The 24350-nt window shown below is 52.7% G+C and overlaps 1 protein-coding gene across 1 annotated transcript; it reads right to left on the bottom strand.

Annotated features, from left to right (window-relative positions):
- Nucleotides 1-4547: 4547 nt before the first annotated feature.
- Nucleotides 4548-23829, bottom strand: Mef2b (myocyte enhancer factor 2B). The gene is made up of 9 exons (XM_076870230.1): nt 23749-23829; nt 8972-9054; nt 8050-8253; nt 6406-6540; nt 5798-5945; nt 5516-5649; nt 5329-5422; nt 5052-5163; nt 4548-4773 (listed from the first exon to the last, which is right to left on the bottom strand). The coding sequence occupies exons 2-9, from the start codon at nt 9023-9025 to the stop codon at nt 4548-4550; spliced, it is 1107 nt and encodes a 368-aa protein (XP_076726345.1). The 5' UTR covers nt 9026-9054; nt 23749-23829.
- Nucleotides 23830-24350: the final 521 nt, after the last annotated feature.

Raw genomic sequence — 24350 nt, 5'->3', positions numbered from 1 at the left:
GCTCACTGCCTATTTCTTTCTGGGTTCTTGTCTCACAGATTCAAAGAGGAAATCCGCAGACAAGGATGAGTGAGTGGAAAAGTAGGATTTGTTCAAGTGTGAAGAAGAAAAAAAGGGCTGGGGTTGTGGCTCAGTGGTAGCATGCTCATCTGGCATGTGTGAGGCACTGGGTTGGATCCTCAGCACCACATAAAAATAAATAAATAAAATAAAGTTATTGTGTCCATCTTCAACTAAAAAAATATGCAAAAAGAAAGAAAGAAAAAGAACTCTAGTGGGCGAGCAGGAAACCAATAGAGGTGGCTGCTTGAATGGGCCAGTCGAGGGGTTTATAAAGCTCTTGGGTCAACACTGTTGGTCCAAATGCACATTAATCAGGTTTTGGAAAAGTATGAACCCTATTGGTCCAAATTTATGCTAATCAAGCTGGGCACAGTGACATAAGCCTATAATCTCTGAGGCTTGGGAGACTGAGGCAGGAGGATCATGAGTTCAAAGCCAGCCTCAGCAACTTAGTGAGGCCCTAAGCAACTAAGGGAGACCCTGTCTCTAAATAAAATACAAAGGGGCTGGGGATGTGGCTCAAGTGGTAACGCGCTCGCCTGGCATGCGTGCGGCCCAGGTTCGATCCTCAGCACCACATACAAAACAAAGATGTTGTGTCCGCCAAGTACTAAAAAAAAAATAAATGTTAAAGAAATTCTCTCTCTCTCTCTCCCTCTCTTTCTCACTCTTTCTTAAAAAAAAAAAAAAGAAAGAAAGAAAAAAAAAGAAAATACAAAATAGGGCTGGGGTGTGGCTCAGTGGTCGAGTGCCCCTGAGTTCAATCCCCAGTGCCACTCCTCAAAAAAAAAAAAAAAAAAAGAAAGAAAGAAACAGATTCAAATGTATGCTAATCAGGTTTTGGAAATTGTCCTTGATAAGTTAGCCCTGTGATCTCCATTCGGGTCTGTCCCCACTTCCATTTTCTCACTGCTCAACAGGCCAAGCCAGGCCACCACCAGGTAACTGGTGACCGTGCCCTGCTCTCAGCTCCTCAGGTCCTTCCTGGCATGGCTGGCTCTGTATTGCCAAGGCCTGTTCTTGCCAACCATGTTCCAGCTGCTCTACCGTCAGTCTCCACCTCTCAGTGAGGATTAAGGGCTTGGCATCATGGCTGACTATATTCCCTTCAGGGGCATGGCTCCTAGTGAATTAATTTTCTCCCCTCCAGCACCTTACCTCCTAAATGTCCCACTGCTACTCAATAGTGCCACAGGCTGAGGACCAGGACTTCAACACGTGGGCCTCTGGGGGCACTCTGGGTCCTCCTTGGACACTGTATTCCTACGCTACACATCCTGCGTCCTCTACCCCTCATTAAGGTCAGCCTTCTCGCCCAGACTGACAATCCCATCATCTCTATTTGTGTGGATCTTGCCAGTGCATCTCTCAGATTTCTCAGTGTGACAACTTCCACTACTGCATTTGTGCTTGGGCCACTTTCCCATGAGACTTGGGGCCTCTCTCACTATAATGTTGAACCTGGGGGATGTCACAGTGGTGTTTTTGTCTGGGGGTGTCTTGAGTACCGTTCCTTGGTGGGATGCTGCCCACAATCCCCCTCTGTCCTCTCCTTCACAAGGGGACATCCGCAGAGCCAGCAGGCGCAGAGCAGGAGTCTAGGCTTGGAAGTATTTCTGGAACCTAGTTCTCTGCCCACTGTCCTCTCCTGGCCTAGGGCTCCTCGGGTTGCACACATGTAATTACACACACATACAACATGTGTCACTGCCCTCCCTGTGTCCCCAGGCATGGAATCTGAAAATGTAGCATGGGCCCCCAAAAGGACTTATTTATTCCTATTTACATTTTTGTTCATGCCAAGCAGGTAATGTACCTCTGTTGTAACAGGGTTTGAGGGAGACACCTCTCACATGATGCAGGAAATAAATTTTACTTATTACTTTGGGCAGGAGGGAGCTGAATTCAAAGCACGCCCTCTATCGCCACCTCCTGGCAGATGGGAAAAGTGCATCTTCCCCTGGATGGGGACGCAGAACCACCACCACCCAACCTGTGGGCCCCAGCTTTAGAAATCAGCACATTTTGATGAGCCTCTGTGGGATGCCTGTAATCCCAGTGAGACAGGAAGAATGCAGGTGCAGGCCAGCCTGGGTAAATTGCCAAGATCCTGTCCCAAAATAAAATAACAGGGCTGAGGATGTAGCTCAGAGGTAGAGCACAGCTGGGTTAAATCCCTAGTCCCACAGGGAGGGAGGGAAGAAGGAACCCACTTTGAGGTAGGGTCTTACTGTGTTGCCCAGGCTGGTCTCCAGCTCCTGGGCTCAAGCAAACCTCTAGCCTCAAACTCCCAAGCAGCTGGGCCTATGGGTGCAACTACCATGCCCATCTAAGCCCATAACTTTTTTGGGGGGTGAGGGGTCCCAGGGATTGAACTCAGGGGCACTCAACCACTGAGTCACATCCCCAGACCTATTTTGTATTTTATTTAGAGACAGGGTCTCACTGAGTTGCTTAAAGCCTTACTAAGTTGTTGAGTCTGGCTTTGAACTTGTGATCCTCCTGCCTCAGCCTCCTGAGCCGCTGGAATTACAGGTGTGCGCCACCACGTCCAGCTAAACCCACACCTTAACCTCACATTGGGCACTTAGCCAGTAGACACTGACTCCAGGGACTGGCCCAGTTTCTTGCTCAGCTTATTGTCTACAATAGGAGTAAGATCCAGAGAACTAGGAAGAAGCCTCTTCCACTGTACCTCAGTTTCCCCCAGTGCACCTGCTGCATTGGCCTCTCTTCCCATCATTTTCTGGTCCTGTGGCAGGTTCTCTGAGAGGCTCTGACTATGACATGGTAAGGGCCATTGGTGGGCAGTTCTTCTCCCCGTGTGGATGACCAAGGCCCTTGTTGGGGAAGGGGGATCTCCCAGAACAGTAGGTAACCCAGGAGCACTGTTTGCACCCATACAGTGACAAGATGAACTTGGTGACAGGGCTGCTGGGGAACAGGGTGCTGTGTGCTCTGCCAGACCTCTGGAATCCACTGGTCAGTGGAAAAGGGACAGTCAGCCCTCCTCTGGGGGTGGGGAGGCTTTAGGACCTGAATCTGAAGTGGGGGACACTACAAGGCCTGAGGCAGCCTCATACTCGCCATCTGCAAACCCCTCCACCCAGGCCACACTTCCTGTTGCCCATGGAACTCTCTTCCCTTCACCCCCACCCCCAAGTCCTGGGGCATCCCTCTCCAAACACACCCAGAGAATGCAGATGGACACCATCTCCACCTCCTGCTGCTCCTACCCCTAGCCTTCAGCACTCATCTTCTCCGGGATCCCTGGGGGAGAGGGGCTTTCACTGTTTGACTATGCCATGTCCCTTCCCTGGAAATGAGCCTCAAAGCCCCTTGATGGAGCAGCAGACAGCTGGGACTGGGGTGATCCCACGGGACAACGCCTCGAGGGGGTCTAGCAGGTGGACAGCCCTCTACACACATCCCCTTAACGTACCTGCCCTCACCTCACAGAAAAGGTCTTGCCAGATTATTTTTCCCGATTCCTCACCCCCCAATGAGCCAGGCTCAAAATCTTGGTTGGGGACCCAGGAAGTCCAGTGCTGACTTCTAGGGCGCTTTGACTAAGTTTGAGGCCTATTATGCAAATTCTTTCCCTCTGTCTCTCCCATGCAGGTCTCTGTGTGCAGGTGGTGGAATCAAGGCCCTGGGATCCACGGAGTGCTGCTGAAATTGAACCAGGGGCGCTTAACCACTGAGCCACACCCCAGCCCTTTTTTGTATTTTATTTAGAGACACAGCCTCACTGAGTTATTTAGGGCCTTACTAAATTGCTGAGGCTGCTTTGAACTTGCCATCCTCCTACTCCAGCCTCCCAAGATGCTGGGATTACAAGCGTGTGCCACTGCACTGTCTCATTTAAGTTTAAGGAGGCAGCAGGACACTCTCAGTGCACTAGGAAGCAGATACTCATGATTCTCAGTGTCTTCTTGCTGTAGGTTATTGCGACCCTGTCTGGAGCTTCTCTCTCAGCCCATAACCCAACATCCTCAGAAGCAGCCCTTGGCCTATGACTGTGGAGAAGCCGAGGGTAAAGAGCTCAGCCTGGGAATCTGGGCACCTGATGGTGGCGACCCCTGCAGGCCTCCAGTGTGCTCTTGTCCCCAGCTCTCCCCCCACTCTTCCTTGAGGGTACACCATTCTCCCTCTCCTGCAGGAGACACCCCAACCCACGATAAGGCAAGAATGGGATCCCTGGGGAGGGGGTAGGAAAGCCCCCGGTCGCTGGGGAGGGGTGGGATTCTGAGTGGAAACAGAACAGACACCACGTGAGTTTTATTGGCGGATCACCAACAGGAAGGGGCCAGGAGGAGATCCTCGACGTGAATCTGAATCCAGGCGTCCCTCTCCACGCCCCCACGACGGAGGCGGCCAGTGATTGCTGGATTTTATCTGCGGAGGCCGGAAGGGAGACTTGGTCTCCACTTGCCCTCGTCCTGCTGGGCGAGGGAACTGGACCAGTGCCACCCTCCGGTCCATTACCGGGGCCAGCTGTCCGCGGAAGACAGCCGTCGCAGGGAAGGCCCGGGCCGCAGGGGCTCTGCCAGGGGCCGAGCGAGGAGCAGAGGGTAGGGGAAGGTCTTGGGAAAGTCGCCCGGGCCCCCGGGGGCCGGCGAGAGGCGCTCGGACTTGATGCTGACTGCGGGGACTGGAGGAGAGGCGCCGCGGGTGGGAGGACCCTCCTCGCCCAGGCTGCGGCCCCCGCTGCAGGAAGGGAGAGAGAAAAGGGAAGCCGGAATTCATCGAGGCAGGAAGGGAAGCCAGGGAGGTGGCATGGCGTGGGCCAAGGATGGGCAGGAGGACCCTGGGAAAGAAGGGGGTGGCCATCCCTCTTGGGACCTCCAAAACAGCCGCCCACCCGCCGTGAACTGGACGCAGTGCAAGGGATAGCCACCAGGGGTCAGCAGTGTCTAGAGGCTTTGGAGGACCTGGAAGGGCCCCACCACGAAACCCAAATCTGGAGGAGAGATCGGGGTACTTACTTGGACTGGGCGGGGGCGGCTGGGGGCCCATCCCCTCTTGAGGACTGCCAAGGAGTCAGGGTGGGGGGCTGCAGCAAGCCAGGGGGCGGCGGGGGGTCTCCCAAGCTATATTCTGGTGGGCAGGAGGGGTAGCCTGAGAGAGGAGACCTCTCTGAGCTCGTTGCCCAGGCCAGGCTGACCCCATAGGCCAGTTTTCTGTTTGGGTGGGTTGCCCCTGGGGGAACCCACAGCCGGCAGGTGTGTGGACATTTCCCAGACAACGAGTGGGGGGATGTACCTGGGGGGCCTGCAGGGAGAAAAGGGAAGCTGCTCAGAGGGGTTCCCGGGGCCGAGGTGGTGCTGGGGCTCTGTAGACTACCGTAGAGGCTTCTCTGTGGGGAGAGAAGGTGAGGGGGACACTGAGGCCCACACACAGGCCACCCTGCCCACCCTCATCAACCCCCTGCCTTCCTTCCCTCACTCACCGAGGTGCCAAGACCCCCTCGGGACCCAGCCAGGCCACCAGGCAGGTCTGGCCTCCGCCCATCTGCTGCCAGGTACAGTGGAGGGGGTGTCTTGCTAGTGAGGTGACTTGGTGAGAAGAGAGGGTGTGCCAGACCTGGGAAGGAGGACCCCCCAGAGAGAGGGTGGGTGGGCCATGCCATCAGCTAAGTCTGAGGCTTAGAGGTGACACACTCAGCCAGAGCCAAGATCCAGCCCCCCAACCTCCTGGAACTCCCCCCTCCGGGCCTACGTGCCATGCTCACCTGGGGGCCCAGCTTTGGGGGCTGCTGGTCGGAAGGGAGACGGGCGGCTCTGGGCAGGTAGGGCTTCCCCAAGCCCAGTGGGATCACAGCCTGGTGGGGGCAGGGCCCCATACACCATGTCCGGGCCGGGCATAGTGGGTGCTGCTGGCTGTGGGCAGAGAGGTGGGATGGGTGGAAGAAGGGCGTGGATGTGGGTGCCAAGGCCACTCCACCTTCAGGAAGCCTCCCCTTCTGGCTCCCTCCTCAATCCCCCCACCTGCCCTCCCCTGGCCTAAACCCACAGGGGAGGAGCCTGCATCTGGCTTAGTTTCTCTTCAACCACTAGGTGCAGAGCTGAGGCCCCTCACTCAGCCTTGAGTTGGCAGAGAGGGTATGTAATGAATCAAAGAAATGAAGAAGGAAGGAACTGTTGGCCTTTTGAACTCTTGTTCATCCTTCAAAGCCCCAGCTACAGTGCTCCTTCTTTGAGGAAGTCTCCCCTTCCCAGGCAGAGACCTGGCTCCAAACTTTAGGTTCCCTGGCCCAAGGTCCCTTTTTCTATCTCAGCCTCAACGGCTTGAGCCTGGGTGGGGAAGGGCCCAAGACCAGTGGGGCAGGGGGCTACTTACATAGAGCCGGGGCCGGGGCAAGGCTGGGTCACCTCCATCCCCTGCCAGCCGCCGCAGCTTTTCTCCTGGTCCCTCAGGCCCCTCGTCTGTCTCCAGCTCTGGCCCATCAAGGCCCACACCCCTCCGCTTCAATGTCTATGGGGACAGGAGACAATGGGATGGACTTTACCTCCTACCCAAGGAAGAAAAAAATAGTTCTATGGAGAGAGGACAGGCCTTCCCCACTCAGCTCTGAGGGTAGAAAGAACGCCCACATGGCCCACTCCAGCCCAACCCCATTGATTAAACCCCAGAGAGTCACCATTTAGTAAGTTCCTGCCGCAGTCCGGCTGGGCAAAATAACTGGGAGGTGACAAGCAACTTGAAGGTTGAAGCGGGAACTCAAGGTAGCGGCCACCCAAGGTAGCAGGAGCCGCTTTATTGTGGAGCAGCAGAGGTATATATACCTAACTGATTATACACAGCTTGACTCAATTAGCATCATCTAGATACAGCAGTCAGCCAATAAGGAATCCTCACCATCTTAATGGCTCGGTGGCGTTGCCTTACAAACCACTCCTCCTGGCAAACTGCCAGACGCCATCTTGACTTGATTTGCGGTCCCAAACAAGTTTCAACTGTGTTTCAGGAAGGACCCAGAGAGGTCAGGATCCACCTAGATCACCCAGGCTTGCTGGTGCTGTCCTGATTTAGTCCTGAACTCCCCATGGCTACTTCCATTCTGTTCCCACGTGCAGTGGGGTTTAATACATGTGAGGAGACTGAACTCTGAGGACACTATGGGCTTAACTGAGCTGGTCTCCCCCGGGCCAAAGAACTACACACTCTTGGTCCTGCTTCTTTTTTGCCAGCTTTGCCCCCTCCTGGAACACTGGGGACTCCCAGGTGCAGGGCAGCCTGCTGCTCCCTCCAGCCCTGGGGCTTTAGCTCCCCTTGCCTACCCCCTGGCTGGTAGGTGTGGGGTCAAGCCAACTCCTGGAAAAGCTGCTGTGGTCTCTCTCCTGAGCACAAAGCAGCTCAGATCAAAACTGCAGATCAAACTATGCAAAGCAAGTTTGCTTCTCAGTGCCCCGCCCCCACCCCTCTCTCTCTCTCTCTCTGTTTGGTGCTGAGGTTTGAACCCAGGACCTCATGCATGCTAGACAAGCACTCTACCACTGAGCTACATTCCCAGCCCTTTTTATTTCATTCATTTATTTTTTGGTACCGGGGATGAACTCAGGGGCACTTGACCCCTGAGCCACAACCCAGCCCTATTTTGTATTTAAGTACAGACAGGGTCTTACTGAGGTGCTTAGGGCCTCCCTGTTGCTGAGTCTGGCTTTGAACTCGCAATCCTCCTGTCTCAGCCTCCCGAGCCCCTGGGATTACAGGCGTGCACCAGGTTGCTGAGACTGGCCTTAATCTCATGATCCTCCCACCTCAGCCTCCAAGTAGTTGGAATCACAGCGTGCGCCACCATGCACAGAGTGCTCTTTCTTTCTGCTGTCCAGGCAGCTACCCCTAGGAGGCGTCCTTCATTACCCCGTAGCTGGTTTTATCAGCCACAAGGCCAGATTGCAATCTTGTCTTTTGTGCAAACCCAGAGTCCCTGGGCAGAGTGTGCTGGGCTTGTTGGAGCCAGGGAAGAGGGCCCCGAGGTACCTCGAGGATGTCGGTGTTGGTGCGGCTCTCGTGGGGCTCGCTGTACTCTGTGTACTTCAGCAGCACGCGGTCCATGTCGGTGCTGGCGTACTGGAAGAGGCGGTTGGCGCTGTTGAAGATGATGAGGGCGATCTCGCAGTCACAGAGCACGCTCAGCTCATAGGCCTTCTTCATCAGCCCAAACTTGCGCTTGGTGAAAGTCACCTGGATCCAGGACCCACCGGAGCCGGGGAGAGTGGGAAAGGATCAGGATGTGGAGCAGTGTGGAGGGAGGGCAGGGACCTGATGGGTCCTTGAAGATGCTTGGAGAGTCCATGCTTTTCCGTGGGTTTTCCCCACCCGCCGCCCCTGGGATTGAAGCCAGGGCTGTCTATTACTGAGCCACATCTCCAGCCCTTTCTATTTTATTTTGAGACAGAGTCTTGCTAAGTTTTTTTTCCAAGCTGACATTGAACTTGCAATCCTCCTGCCTCAGCCTCCCAAGTGGCTGGGCGTGCAGGTGTGCGCCCCAGGCCTGGCACCGGGTGCTCCTTCTGGTTGAGCTGCTCCCTCTGATTTCTCAGTCAGCAAACTCCTAAGGTTGCTTCACAATTCAACCCAAATAGCCCCTCCTCTTTGGTAAGCTTTCCTTGGCCTCCCTAACAGAGCCCACACTGTTTCTCCCAGATGCCCTCTGAGTTAGTGTGTCTGTGCTCAGCTCCATCCCCTGTCTGACCGGGCTCCAGTCATTAGGGAGAACAAACAAAGACATGGTCATAAAAGTGAGCAAATACTCCATCTCAAACTCCTGAGGGTGACTCAAGGCTCCTGAGGCCTCCTCACCCCCTTGCAGTTCTCCCAAATAGCCAGGCCTTTCCCAGATTGTGTGCCCCTTTCCAGGAACGCCTTTCCCTCAACCACGACTCCAGGCCGGTAAACTTACCTGCCGATTCCTCTGGTCCAGAATGCGCGAGATCTGAATTTTTTTCCTCCCCATGGCCCCAGGCTGAGCAGAGTGAACTTGATCTGGGGGAAAAGGGGGACAGGACAGAGTGGGTGGATGGAAAATGGTGGGGGGGAAACCCAGCCTCCCTCCTGTCCTCTGCCTGACCTTGCCAGGTGCTAAGGGAAAGATGAGGAGGAAAATTAAGGCAGGCTGCATCCCCTCTGCCTGGGAGCATCCCCAGAATGTAGCAGATGCTCAATAAACACATTCAAACCCATGAGGAGAAGACCGACCAAGGGTGGAAAAGCAAGTACAGAGGTTCCAATACTGAGGTTAAGAATGACACACTGATGAACCTGACCTCCCTGGGCCTCAGCCTCCCCAGCCATGCATTGTGCAGTGGTGTGCGATGCTGGGTGTTACTGAGAGATAATATGAGTTAAGCCACATGAGATGGTAAGATGTGCCTGGCACAGAGCAGGTGCTGCATACAAGCTGCTATTATGAATAACAGCAATAGCCAAAAGGTCCTACCTGCCAGGCTGGAGGGACATCCAATGCCAGCACCCAGCAGCACTTAGCAAACAACCATAGAACTTAGACTCAAGCTGCTGAAATTGAGAAAGCAGAACTACAGGACCTCGTGCACACTGAGCGGACACTCAGAGGGGCCTGGGCCACACAGTGGACAGCCTCATATTCAATCTCACAACGGCATGCCCACATGCAAGAGTCAGGGCTGTATTTACAAGAAGACATATTCATTTATATATTATTTGTTTGCTTTTTTTTTTTTTTTTTTTTTTTTTTGAGGTGCTGGGTTTGGAACCCAGGGCTTTGCTCATGCTAGGCAAGTGTTCTACCACTGAGCTACATTCCCAGCCTTTTTTATTTTATTGATTTACTTCTTTGGCACCAAAGATTGAACTCAGGGGCACTTGACCACTGAGCCACATCCCAGCTCTATTTTATATTTTATTTAGAATTGGGGTTTCACTGAGTTGCTTAGGGCCTCGCCATTGCTGAGGCACTCGCCTTTGATTCATTCTTTTTTTAAAATATTTTTTTAGATGTTGGTGGGCCTTTATTTTGTTCATTTATTTATATGTGGTGCTGATAATGGAACCCAGTGCCTCACACAGGCTAAGCAAGCGCTGTCCCACTGAGCCACAACCACAGCTCCATGATTAGTTCTTTTTAAGGGAAAATGTGTGTGTGTGCTCTCTGTGTGTGTGTGTGCTCTGTGTGTGTGTGTGCGCTCTGTGTGTGTGTATGTGCTCTGTGTGTGTATGTGTGTGTGCGCTCTGTGTGTGTGTGTGCGCTCTGTGTGTGTGTGTGCGCTCTGTGTGTGTGTGTGTGCTGGGGAGTAACCTAGCACCTCATGCATGAAAATTTTCTGAGAATAACAGAGCTGGTGGCACATACCTGTAACCCCAGTGACTTGGGAGGCTGAGAGAGGAAAATCACAAGTTCAAGGCCAGCCTTAGCAACTTAGCCAGGCCCTCAGCAACTTAGTGAGACCCTGTCTTAAAATATTATAAAGCGGCTAGAGCTCAGTGGAAAAAAAGAAAGAAAGAAAGAAAGAAAGAAAGAATAACAGAGCCTGGTGCAGTGGCACATGCCTCTCATTCAGGCTACTTGGGAGGCTGAGGTAGGAGGCTCACAAGTTGGAGGCCAGCCTCAGCACCTTGGCAAGACCCTGTCTCAAAAATAAAAATTGAAAAGGATTGGGGATGTAACTCAGTGGAAAAGCACTCCTACTTCTGGCCTGGAGTTTTCAGATTGTGATCTTGGCCTGGGGTCTGTCTACTTAGAAATGTAGGAGAAGCCTGGATCTCCCTCATGGAGTTCTTGGCCTGAAAGGCACAGGTGCTGGGCCACAAGGACACAGTGTGAGGGGGTCTGCCTGCCCCAGTGACCCCCATGCAGAACTTGGTAGAACAAAGGAATCACGTTGCCCACACATAATTAGTTACGCACTCTGCTGGACAGACAACTGCCCTAAGCCCCCAAGTTCCCAAGGGGACAGCCCCTTCTGCTAACGATGTGACCCTGCTCTACTTCCCAGCCTCTCCCATGTTACAGGTGTCTGTGACAGGAGGCTTCAGGCAAGTGGTCTCCCCAGGGTCACGCAGGCCTGCACATAGCTCTCAGCCGGCCTCCGACACTTGGTGGGGCCCTCAGTATGGGAGGCCTCTCCCTAGGTCTCAGACTATTCTGTGAATGGAGCCAGTATCAGTCCCCTGGGGCGGGCATAAGATGCTGAGTGCCCACCACTAGGCCTGGTGATGAGCTCTTAAGAAATTCAGATTCCAACTAGACACAGTGCTGCACACCTGTAATTCCAGAGACTTGGGAGGCTAAAGCAGGAGGAAGGCCAGCCTCAGCAATGTAGTGAGACCCTGACCCAAAATTTAAAATGGTTAAAAGGGCTGGGGATGTAGCTCCGTGGTAGAGCATCCCCGTGTTCAATCCCTAGTATTTCCTCCACCTCCCCCACAAAATTCAGATCCTAGGCTGGGGATGGAGCTCGGTGGAAGAGGCTTACCCAGCATGCATAAGGTCCTGGGTTCCATCGCTAGTTCCCCTCCCCCAGCAAAATCAGATTCTGGCCCAGTGCGGTGGTACACATCTATAGTCCTAGGTAGTTGGGAGGCTGAAGCAGGAGGATCACTGGAGCCCAGTTCAAGACCAGCCTGGGCAACATAGTGAGATAGTGAGACCCCATCTCAAAAAAAAAAAAAAAAGAAAAGAAAGATAAAAAAATTTTTCAGATCCTTTGGGAATGGCCACAGTCTGGCCTGGGTATCCAGCGGCCATAAGGGTAGGACACTTCAGCTGGACGTGTGGACCCTGAGTGACCCCAGGAACACAGCATCCTCTGCCCTCTGAGCCGGGTCTCTGGGCCTTTACCTCTGTGTAGAGCTGGGGCTGGCAGCCGGGCCCCCCCAGCTCCAGTTTTACTTGCTAAATTTAAGCACCAAGGCTAATTTTAATCCCTGGCCGGAATCAGGCGCGTTCCCACGGCTGGGATGTGTTGCCCTAACCCTAGAAGGTCCCTGGAGGCTGAAGGGGGGCACTGGCCCGGAGGTTCCAGTGCCAAGATGACTCCGGAAATGCCCCCTACACCCGGGGTCCCATGAGAGCAGGGGCCAGACTGGGGCTTGGACCTGAGCCACTTGGGCCTGTAGGACCTGATTCCAAATCCTTCTCAGTTTGTCATTAAGACACAGACACCATGGCTAGGGTGAAGTTCAATGACAAAGGAGCCCTCAAAGCCAGAAAGTTGGGGAGTCTCTGTGAACAGAGACCCTAGAGCAAAGACAGGAAGTTAGATCCAGGCAGAAGGGACAGCAGGTGCAGGGCCTAAAGTGGAATGAGACACAGCCCGAGGCTGGGGGGAGGCAGAGGGGACCTCCAGGGCTGGGCCACTATGGGTCTCCTAGACCAGGACCGTGGGTCCTGGTCTAGGAGCCATTGAGAACTACGAGAGAGACTTTGTACAAAGACAGGATAGGCCTTGCTTTTATATATATATATATATATATATATATATATATATTTATTTATTTATTTATATATTTATTTATATGTTGGTACTGGGATTGAACTCAGGGGCACTTTATCATTGAGCTTAATCCCCAGGCCTTTTTAATTTTTTTTTTTTTTTAAATTTTTGAGATAGGATCTTGCTAAGTTGCTGAAGCTGGTCCAGAACTTGACATCCCCCTGCTTTAGGCTCCCGGGTCATTGGGACTCCAGGCACGTATCACTGAGCTCAGATATTTTCTTTTAGTGTTTGAAAGAAGGTCTCATTATGTTGTTCAGCCTGGCTTCAAATTCTTGGGCTCAAGGTGATCCTCCTGCCTCAGTCTCCTAAGAAACTGGGACTACAGGAACGTGCCACCGTACCTGGCTTGATTTATCATTTTAAGACTCAGCTCGTGGCTGTCATGGGGACCAGAACTGCTGGGGGCAGGGGTGGAGATGATTTGAGGGTGGAGGGGAGGACAGAGGTGCACCTGTCTGGGGGTGGGACTCCTTCAGTGCTTTGTGCCTTAAGTCAGGTACTCCAGGGTCCGTTGGGTTTTCTGCCTTCTCCAGAGCCTGACAGGTGCACTGGGCTCATGCATGAGTTTAATTCTCCTGGCTCCCATTGATCCTGGTACTCCCCCCAATCACCCAAGAGCCAATTCACTTTGGTCCCTGAGGGATCTACACAAAACAGCTCCGATCATGCTCACAGCTCCCTAAGTCCACACTGTCCTCATGAGCAAGTTCAGCATTCAGCCTGATATTCAAGGCCCCTGCCCAAATCAGCTCCTGCCCATCTCACTCTCCCTTCAATAAGTATCTCTGCTTAAAAGGCTCTTTTGTCTCTTCTTCACCTGGGCAACTCCTCTTCATACTTCAAAACCCAGCCCCCCCAAAACCCATTTCTCCAGGAAGACTTCTTTGCCATTCTGGACTTCCACAGTGCACGTCCTTCCCCTCCAGTTCTGACCCCATTGTGCTGGGGGCTTGCCTATCCAGCTTTATCTCTCCCAGAGCAGCAACCCCTCTGGATCAGGCCCATGAGTGATCAAGAAGATTTCGTGAGGGGCTGGGGATGTGGCTCAGTGGTAGAGCACTTACTTAGCATGTGTGAGGCACTGGGTTTGATCCTCAACACCACATAAAAATAAAGAAATTAAATAAAGGTTTGAAAAAAAAGAATGCTTTAAAAGAAAAAAGGAAAAGATTTGGTGGTTGGAGCAGGTCAAGAGAAACATGACTGTTCACCCCCTACACATACCCAGTTTCCCTCAACAACTTCCTCTTAGAGTCCCCCAGCTGATACCCTGCCCAGAAATACACGCGCATGCAAATCCAGTCACTCAGCATGGACCTGTCTAGGGCCCAGGTGTGAAGGGCCAGCAGAGGAACGCGGAGGCGGAGGGCCTAGGGTGTGCATATATATTTGTACTCACATGCAAATCCCCACCCTGAGCCGCAGACAGACCCTGGTGGCCCATTCTCCAGATGTTGGTGTGATCGGAACTTCTGGGGGGAGGAGGTGGCACATGCTGAGTGTGCCAGGCACGAGGGGGGAAGCTGAGGTTGGGGAGGCCTCGTCTGCACATGCACACCCTCCCCCTCTCATCCAGCCAGAAGGCAGAGAGCTGGGGGCTTCTGCCTGGCACAGAGGCAGGGAATGAAGCCATTGACCTGGGGATCAAGTAGGGAAGAAAGGACAGAGTACAGGGGCATCTCAGGGGAGGAAGCAGGTAACAGTGCCTGAGGCAGAGGCTAGACAGGGGCCTGAGCGGATGAACAGGGGAAGCCACCCCTTTCTTTGAACCCCCATACTTGGCACTGAGTATCACTCCGCACTAACCGCGAGCTAGGCTGACCCTTTCTTTTTAAAAAACTTTTTAGTTGTAGTTTAGTTGAACACAACGAATACTTCTATTTTACTTATTTATTTTTATGTGGTGCCTCACGTGTGCAGGGCCAGCGCTCTACCACTGAGCCCCAGCCCCAGCCCCAGCCCCAGCCCTAGGCTGACCCTTTTTAAAAAGAAGTAGAACAACAATCATGGAAGATACAAAAAGTGATTTGAGACCCCTCGTTAAAAAAAAGCATCAGCTGTGTGCAAGGCCCTGAGTTCAATCCCCAGTGCCGCCAAAAAAAAAACAGCCAGGTATGGTGGCACATGCCTGCAGTCTCAACTATTCCTGAGGCTGAAGAGGAAGGATGGATTGAGCCCAGGAGTTTGAGGACAGCCTGGATAATATGGAGAATCTATCTCTCTCTCTCTCTCTCTCTCTCTCTCTCTCTCTCTCGCTCCCTCGCTCTCTCTCGTTCCAGGGATTAAACTCAGGGGCACTAGACCACTGAGCCACATCCTCAGCCCTATTTTGTATTTTATTTACAGACAGGGTCTCACTGAGTTGCTTAGTGCCTCACTGGGTTGCTGAGGCTGGCTTTGAACTCGTGATCTTCCTGCCTCAGCCTCCCAAACTTCTGGGATTACAGGTGTGAGCCACCTCGCCCGCTGAGAAACTCCATCTTAAAAAAAAAAAAAAAAAAAAAAAAAAAAAAAAAAAAAGCACCAGGCTCGGATGGTTGTACAATTATTTTCATTGAACCTCAATGCACAGACGAGCCCAGTGTTATTTAAACTAATTCAGACTTTTGAAATAGATGGGAGCTGTTAAAGTAGTTTTATGAAACTATGAAATTCCTTTATGTTTAAACCTGAGTAAGGGGCTGGGGATGTGGCTCAAGCGGTAGCGCGCTCCCCTGGCATGCGTGCGGCCCGGGTTCGATCCTCAGCACCACGTACAAACAAAGATGTTGTGTCCGCCAAGTACTAAAAAATAAATATTAAAGTTCTCTCTCTCTCTCTCCCTCTCTCCTCTCTCACTCTCTCTTTAAAAAATAAAAATAAAAATAAAATAAACCTGAGTAAGTCTAAAAAGAAAAATATTGGCCATGATAGGGGTTACATTTGCCAGGGTCAGCAGAAGGCACCACCTGAACTGAGACACAAACATGAGAAAGAGACAACCAAGAATGAGGTAAACAGTCATGGGATCTGGGGAAAGATCCCACAAAATAAAGTCCCGCAAAATAAACTGCAAAGAAAAAGACCTGGAGGTGATAATGAGTAAATCAAAGAAGGTGATGTGAGAGATAGGGAGATAGGAAGAATGGAGGGGGGTGGTAGTGACAAGATCTGCAGTGGTCACAACACATAGGGCCCGTGGGCCGGGAGGAGAGGGGGCTTTACTCTGAGGGCAATGGAGAGCCATAGAGTTTGGGAGAAGGGGAGTTTTGTGGTTTTCTTTTTTTTTTTTTTTTTTTTTAGTTGTGGGGTGGAACCCAGGACCTCATACTAAACACATGCTCTCCCACAGAGCTATGCCTCAATGCTTTGTATGGTTTTAAAAAGTTCCTTCAAGGGGGAAAAAGAAGTTCCTCTGGCTCTCATTCACTGGGAGTGGAAAGAGGAAAAACTACGTGGAAACCTGTCAGGCGTATATTTAATCTGAACAGATGCCTCTGTGATGACCCTCTCCCCAGTACTCACCCAAGAGAAATGGGTCCATATTGTACCAGAGGACATAGAACAAGAATCAGCAATTTTATGCATCACAGCCCCAAACTGGAAATGACCCAAATGCCCTCAACAGGAGAATCAGTAAATATTTTCTGGTAGAGTCTACAATGGACCGTGACATTGTAGATAGAAAAAGCGCACGCTCTAGCTTCATGAAACTACATGGTGAATCCAAACCGACTGTGCTGACAATACGCAGGGGATGTGTGCTGAGATGCCATTTACACCAAGTTCCTAAACAGTCCAAATTCATCTCTGGTGATGATATCAGCACAGTGGCCACCTAGGGCAGAGGCCCAAAGTAGAAATCCTGGGGGCTAGGAATGTGCTGCTTCCTGATCTGGGGTCTTAATATGAAGTGTCCGGTCTTGCAAATATTTTGAGCTTTATTTTGCTTAGTGTGATTTATTTTAACTAAAAATTTTTTTGTTTGTTTTTGGTTTTTTAAGAGTTGGGGATGTAGTGCAGTTGTACAGCACCTGCCTACCATGCTTGAAGCCCACATAAAACACACACACACACACACACACACACACACGCATTTAAAGCCCACTGCTCCTGCTCATGGCTACCATAGGGACCAGTGTCTGTCCAGGCAGGAGTGAGGTGACAGGGAGAGACTGGGCAGAGGTCCTGGTGGGAAACACGCAGTCTGGACAGAAGTAGGGTCGGTAAGTGGGCAAGGATAGACTCATTGTTTGTTGACCAAAGGAAGAGCTGGAGGCGCATGCCGGGGTAGGAGAGAAGAGTCAGGGTCCACCCGCTGCTGTGGGTCGGGGTGGGAGATGAAGGAGGACCTCAGGAACACCTGAACATCATAAATTCTCTGTGGTAGTGTCTGTGGTTACTAAATCAATCCACAAACACCCTGAGCTTCTTCAGGTCATAGACTGTCACCTTCCTAGGTTGGCCAGGCATCTGTCCCAGGCGATGGAGACTGAAGGGCACTGGAAGGCATCCCACCCTGCCACTGACCCTTCGCCTTCAGCCTCTCCTCGCTGGAGGGCTCGGGATTCTCACCTGTAAATGAGCCTGCGAATCCTTCTCCCATCAGCTGGGAGGAGGTGGGGCGGAGGGACGGGTCTCTTGACCTTGTCTCCTTCCTTCCCAGAAGCCAGTTTTGGAACTTGGGACGCTGAGTCAGCGTGCTGTCCCGCAAGGCCACGGTGACAGCCTTCGCTGCATCAATCCCCCACTTCCTCCCCTATAAAATGGGTCACAGGATCGTGACCTCAGAGGCTTTGCAGCGAGGGTTTGAGAGCACAGATCAGGAACGAGTTCCCCTTCTCGCCTCCCAGTGGGCATTTAGTGGGGGGACGAATGGCAGAGTCAGTCTGCCAGACCCTTGAGCCCGCGAGGAGACCGCAGATCGGCGGGGGACCCGGGCCGGGAAAGGAGAAGTGAGAGGCAGGTGGGTGGCGGGCGGGGGGAGGCGCGGGCCCGCGGGACGCGGCGGAGCGGGGAGGGGGCGCTGCTCTGGCCGCCGCGACGAATCAGGCCGGAGGCCCCGCCTCACGCAACCCCAGCAGCGGTTTCATCACCTGCTCCCCAAGTACCTCATTACGGGTGACAGGAAGAGCCCCTTGGAAAGCCAGGACCCCCCCTCCCCTCTCTTGGGGGCCAGAGCAGCTCCGACCCCAGCTGCTGGCGGCGACCCTCCCTCCCCAGCCAGAGCCTTGGACCCGCCTTCTCCCCTGGGAACCTGGGGACATGATGCCCAGGTGCGTTGGGGAGCACCGGGGTGACCCGGGGGCCTGGATCAGCCCACTGGGTCCTTCTGGCCCCCCGCAGGTGCCCTTGGGGAGAGTGTGGGCTCAACCAGCGCTTCCCCTGCAGCCTCAGTTTCCTCCCCCAGAAGATGGGGAGAGTCTGGGCTATCTTGAGGTCTCTGGGGGTGACTTTTTTCAGGAGGCTTTGGGTTACTCTTCCTCAGCCCTCCAGGGTCCAGAGAAGAGTGAAGCCCTCAAGCAGTTCTAGGCGGTGGGGTTGAGGGAAGAGAGATAAAGATTATCCCTCAGTCTGGACAGAATGGGGGGAGATTCCTGACAAAATGAGACCCCAAACAGGCAGAGCCCCTCAGAATATACAGAGGCTCTAAACGATGGATCCACCAAACACTTTTATTCCCAAACACATAAGGATCTCTGCCTACAGAAGACCTCCAGCCAGGGGTGGTTACTCTCACCTTTAATCCTAGCCACTCAAGAGAGACTAGGGCAGGAGGATCGCAAATCTGAGTGTAAATTGCCAGCCTCGAAAACTTAAACAAGATTCTGTCTCAGAATAAAAATTAAAGGCCAGGCTCAGTGGTGCACTGGGCTTTGGAGGCTGAGGCAGGAGAATAGCAAGTTCAAAGCCAGCCTCAGCAAAAGTGAGGTGCTAAGCAACTTAGTGAGACCCTTTCTGTAGACTCTGTCCCTAGGACCCCCCCCAAAAAAAAACCCAGAATTTAAAAGGGCTGGGGTGTAGCTCAGTGGTAGAATGGCTCTGGGTTAAATCCCCATTACCAAAAAAAAAAAAAAAAAAAGAAGATCCTCAAAACACAGCTCACACTACACACAGAACCTCCACCCAAACAACCCACATAGTTCTCCAAACACAAATCCCCAAAACATACTCAGATCCCTTTGTACATGCAGACCCCAGACATACATAGGCCCCCAACAAGTCAATCCCCCAAATACAACAGACCCCCAGACATAAAGAGCATGTAGACACCTGACTCATACAGATCCCCCCAACAACATGCACACCCCAAGACATTCAGACTCTCCCAAACACAGACCCCTAAAATCCATGCTGGTCCCCTAGGATATGAACACAGGTGGGCCTTCCCATCCATGCTCATCACCAGCCTCTTCTTTAAGCAGGGGGCTGAGGTCTGAGGGTAGAGGTTCTGAATCCCAAAATCCCAGAACGTTCAAGCTAGAGAAGGCATGGCGCCCTGGAGCACAGATGTACTCATAAGAAAACTGAGACCCAGTTGGGGACACTCAAGACCCCTTCCCTGGACCACTCCTGCTGGAGGGGCAGGAACCCACAGTAAGCAGGACTTACAGTGTGCCCTAGGAGCCCAGTGTGGCCATGCACTGAGAAGTCACAGCTGGGGCCAGTCAGTCCAGCTTTCAAACTCTTTTTTTCCCCCTTCTGTGTAGAGGATTTATTTATTTAGTTATCTATCTATCTATCTATCTGCGGTGGTGGGAATGGAACCCAGGATTGTGTGCAGGCTAGGCAAGCACTCTACCACTAAGCTATGGCTCTAGCCCTGTGCTGGGGACCAAACCCAGGATCTCTTGCATGCACAACACAACCCTAGCCCAAGGTTCCAATCCTGATTTTACCATATGCTCTTTTTTTTTTTTTTTATTCTTTTGGAGTCTTGGTTTCCCCATGTGTACACTAGGCCCCTGCACACTTCCCAAGCACCCATCCACCTCTCCCCCAACCTCAGCTGACCTTCTGCCCCTTTTGGGGCACATGACACACCGGCCCCAAACAGACCTGCCACACTCCCATCACCTTCCCTTTGCCCAGGTCTCTCAACACCATTTTCAGCCCTACCCAGGCACAGCCAACATGACCTGCAGAAATCCCTCCTCCTAAAAGCACCCTCTTTCCCACCTAAACCTGCAGCACTTCACCCTACAGGACTTCCCATTCCCCCCCCCCCACCCCGTGGTGCTGGGGATGGAATCCAGGGCCTTGAATATGGGAGGCAAGCATATGCAATATGCCCAGCCCTTTTTATTTTATTTTGAAACAGGGTCTGGCTCAGTTGCCCAGGCTGGCGTCAAACTTGTGATCCTCCTGCCTCATCCTCCTGAGTAGCTGGGATTATACGTCTGATTGTATTCTTTGCTGCTTTCTTTGACCAGCATCTGGCCACAATAGCATGTCCTATTCTGTGAGGGCGGGATGGAGCCTCCCCAATCCCTGGCCCACTGTAGGTCCCCCATCACTCTTCTTGGAATGAATGAGCAAGAACTGTTTAACAAACAGAAGAAACACTGGTAACTTGTTCAGCTTTTGTGATGCTGGGGATGGAACCCAGGGCCTTGCCCTACCTAGGCAAGAGCTCTACCACTGAGCTGCACCCCTAGCCCTCAGTTTTCTTCCTCCCTCCCTCCCTCCCTTCCTTCCTTCCTTCCTCTCATTCTTTCACCAGGGATTGAACCCAGGGGCACTTAACCACTGAGCCACATCCCCAGCCCTTTTTATAGTTTATTTAGAGACAGGGTCTCGCTGAGTTGCTCAGGGCCTTGATAAATTTCTGAGGCTGGTTCTGAACTCGCGACCCTTCTGCCTCAGCCTCCCAAGCCACTCAGTTTTCTTTTAAACACCTCATGGCCCACAAAACAAATTGAAGGCCCCATATGGCCTGTGGGCCACAAGTTTGAGACCCCTGCTCTGAAAAGTTTTCACAGTGCAACAGCCAACTAGATGGGCTAAGCAACTGACCCTCTGGAGGTCCCACTACTCAGCTTGAGTGGAAACCACATCCGGAGGTCACCCAACACAAACCTGGCCTGCCGCAGGCATGCTCACCTGCCAAGAAGGCCTGTCCTTCATCAAGGTCACTGAAAACTGAGGATCCTCCCACCCCATCTTACCTTCCTGAGGATCCAGGAGAGACACCACACTTAGCCTGACCCTGCTGTCCCACAGCCGAGCTACCAAAGGCCCCCAGCAATGTCCCCTGAGCCTCAATGGTGGCTGCAGGGACAGCCCAAGACTTCCCTCTCTTTGTTCCAGAGAAAGATCTCCCTGTGGGGCCCCAGAAATTCATCCCCAGAGGCCCAGGCCTCCCTGCTTGGGAAATTAGCACATCTGTCAGTGCTGGGCTAGGCGGAAGGGATCCTGCCCACAGCCTGGCAGCCCTAAGATGCAGCCAGCTGGAACCCTGGGATGTGACTTCGGGGCATCCCCAGTCCCTACTGTCTACCCCCAGAAATGTCAGGAACACAGGAACAGGGGGTGGACAGAGCCTGGGCTCCCCATCAGCTGGTACGGTGTGTGGGGGGGGGGCAATGAAGATATATAACCGTGCCTGGGGGACGGCTGGCCCAGGAGAAATTCAAAAGGCAGGGCTGTGGCAAGTGGCAGGGAAGGCTGCTTTGGACAGAGGGTCCAGAAGGGCCTTTCTGAGGAGAAGTGGCCTTTCCATGTAGGGATGTGGGGACAACCTGCCTGGCTGACAGAATCATTGCACTGCAAAGGCCCTAAGTGGGAATGTGCTGGGCAGGTTTCAGGAGCCCTAGAGGTTGGTTTGTCCCGGGTGAGGTGAAACTGAGACAGCTGGAGACAGAGGCTGGGGGGAAGGTGGGGGCAGGGTGATGGAGAGCACTGCGGAACAATAGGGAGTTTTCTTTTTTTGGGGGAGGGGTGTACCAGGAATTGAACCCAGGGGCACTTCACCATGGAGCCATATCTCCAGCCCTTTTTTATAATTTATTTAGAGACAGGGTTTCGCTGAGTTGCTTAAGGCCTTACTAAATTGATGAGGCTGTGTTTGAACTTGTGATCCTCCTGCCTCAGCCTCCCAAGTCACTGGGATGACAGGCATGCCCCACAGCGCCTGGCAGCAATAGGGAGTTATGAAAGGTGTGTGAGCAGGTGAGGGCTGTGGTCTGATTCAAGATTTTCCGAAGACCTCATGGCTGTCATGGGGAGGAGGTCAGGATAGCATCCAGCAGATGGTGGAGCCAGGCAGGCTGCGGACCAAAGTGGATGAGGTGTGCCTGTGTCAACAGCAATGGGGACTCCTGACTTCACCCCACTGAAATTGCTCCCTTCTCAGGCCTCTACCTTGATTTTGGGTGAACTTAGACGTGGAGGAGAACAGCCCCTAGCAAAGGATGGGGTGAGGATAGGCCTGGATGGCGCTCTTAGGCACCTCTGCTTGGTCACAGATCAGATGGCACCTCCTATGATTGAGTGACTACTCTAGGCACAGGCCCATACTCCACCTCATTTACACACGGGACCTGCCTGACCCACAAATGGCCCAGTGAAGCGAAGCCAGTGCCCCTTCTTTATACCGGAGAAGGTGAGCATTTTTTCTGGAGCCACATGGCAAGACCCCCAGGTCCGCAATCAAGCCTGGGCCCAAGGGCCAAACTGCCACACCCCAACTCATAGCCCCTGCACAGTCTTGGAAGCAGAACTGAATGTTCAACCCAGAATCACCATGGGGGTGCCTAGACACTCATTCTTACACCTCAGGGGTATCAGGACATTTGCACAGGTCTTAGAGACACAGACACAGGGAGGTCGTTTTGTGGGGCAGAGAAATGGGAATCTCTGTGAGGATTCACAGGCTAGGGCAGAGTGAGCTCCCAAACCCCCTAAAGGGATCTATCTATCTCCAGGTACATAAATACTTCAAATCTTCCAGAAGACTGACCCCCTTCCCAACTTGTCTATATTCATTGCCTCCAATTATTTTAATTCCTTTTCTTCTCTTAATTTTCATTTTTCCAGATGTCCACTGGTTGGTTATGATTTAAGCAAATAAATCACTAGTTGAAGATGGGAAACCAAATTCAGGGTCCCTCGCCCTTGGTTTTGTTCTTTCAGAGGGCTAAGGAGTAGGCTGAGCCCAATCCTTTCAGAGGCCTGGGTATATCTACCTGTTTGAGTCCCCCACCTTAAAAAAAAAACAAAAACAAAAAAAAACAAAAACTAGCTTCCAGCTCTTGAAGGTAAAGCCACCCCAAATTCTGTTCTATGGAGGCCAAATTTGGCTCCACACTTCATATAAGCAGCAAGTGACAGGCCTGGGTCAGGAGAACAAGGCTGCCATTTCAGGAAGCCCTCTGACCTCTGGAATCAAAGCTCAAACACTGGTCCTTCAAAGTTTAAGTACTTTTTGAATCCAAGTTCCTTCACTCCAAGAGTCTTGTCCCCATATGCTCAAGGTCCACAGGTCCTGACTGTCCTCAGAGAGGATTCTCTGCGAGGCCAGGCATGAGGCCTCAGTTATGTCTGCCTTCTCCAGTCTGGCTGGGCCTGGGGTGGCCAGGGACCTGGGTTGCCAACATCTGCAGCCCCAAACCCTGAAAGAGGCAGTGAGGGGAGACCATGACTGTGAAGTAATGCTGCCACCAGCTTGTCATGTGCTGACAACCTCAGAAGGCTGTAACTCTTCTTCCTGTACCATTGTCTTGAAGCACAGGAAAGAGGATGGCCCACAGGCAGCTGTGGTCCCTCGTTCTAGGGCTCTGTGCCCATGTTCTCACTGTGACACAGGAGAGCACATCAGTGTACAGTTGTGCAAAGGGGTCTTGCTGATGCCAAATGTGCACATCCAGAGAGGGGCACAGTGCATCTCAGATATAGACTCGTAGACACATAACAGGGACTCAGGCCGTCACAGTTTGCCCACAATTCAAATCTCCCCAACTCACATCAAAACCTGACACATGCCCCCTGGACACACAAACTCTCAGAAACACCAGCTCTCAGGCACACAACTCAGAAACAACCTTCAGACCTGTGCTCAGGGATTCATACCCTCTCTGAGTGCACTCCTTGAACATACACACACATACGCAAACCTTCGGAGGCACAGCAGCACACCCGACCTCCAAACCCAGCCCAGGGCACAGAAGCCATTCAAAGGACCGCGCGCGAGTCTTGACCCGATCAGACGCGACCCGACACCCACCTGCTCTGTCCCAGGAATCGGCTCCCAGACCGGCTGCTGCCACACACAGATCCAGGCGCCGGCGGCCACAGGTGCCTTCCCAGTGGGCGGCCCCGCCCCTGGGAGATGATTGGGCGGGGAAAAATCATTTGCATAGAGGGTGTCACCGTGGTGCTGCGGTGGGCGGACATTTGGGCGTGGCCCCGCCCCGAGAGTTCTAAGGCGGGGAATGGGAAGGCTCCAAGTTCGCTGGCAAATTAAGAGGGGAAAGAGAGGACTGGAAGTGTAGCTCAGTGACAGACTGCTGCTTAGCCTGCGTATGGCCCTGGGTTCCACCCCTGCAACACACACACACACACACACAGGCGCGCAGGGGGCTAGCGAGACCTGCCAGGCTTCCCTGGCCCTTGCTGGGTGCCTCTGACCTTACTGTAGACCCCTGATCCTAACCTAACCTTGATTTGGACCCTTTCCCTAAGTCAGACAAGCTTGGACTTGTTCCAACAGGGATGAAATATAACTTGGATCCCAGATCCTGTTGGCCCCGGGGACCCAGCTGACTCCCTCTCATACAGATGCAGGAACAGCATCAAGGGGCTGTGGAGTCACCTATGTGGCCTAAC

This window comes from Callospermophilus lateralis, chromosome 1 (assembly GCF_048772815.1).
Source record: "Callospermophilus lateralis isolate mCalLat2 chromosome 1, mCalLat2.hap1, whole genome shotgun sequence".
NCBI lineage: Eukaryota > Metazoa > Chordata > Mammalia > Rodentia > Sciuridae > Callospermophilus > Callospermophilus lateralis.
This window is presented reverse-complemented; position numbering and strand designations above follow the sequence as displayed.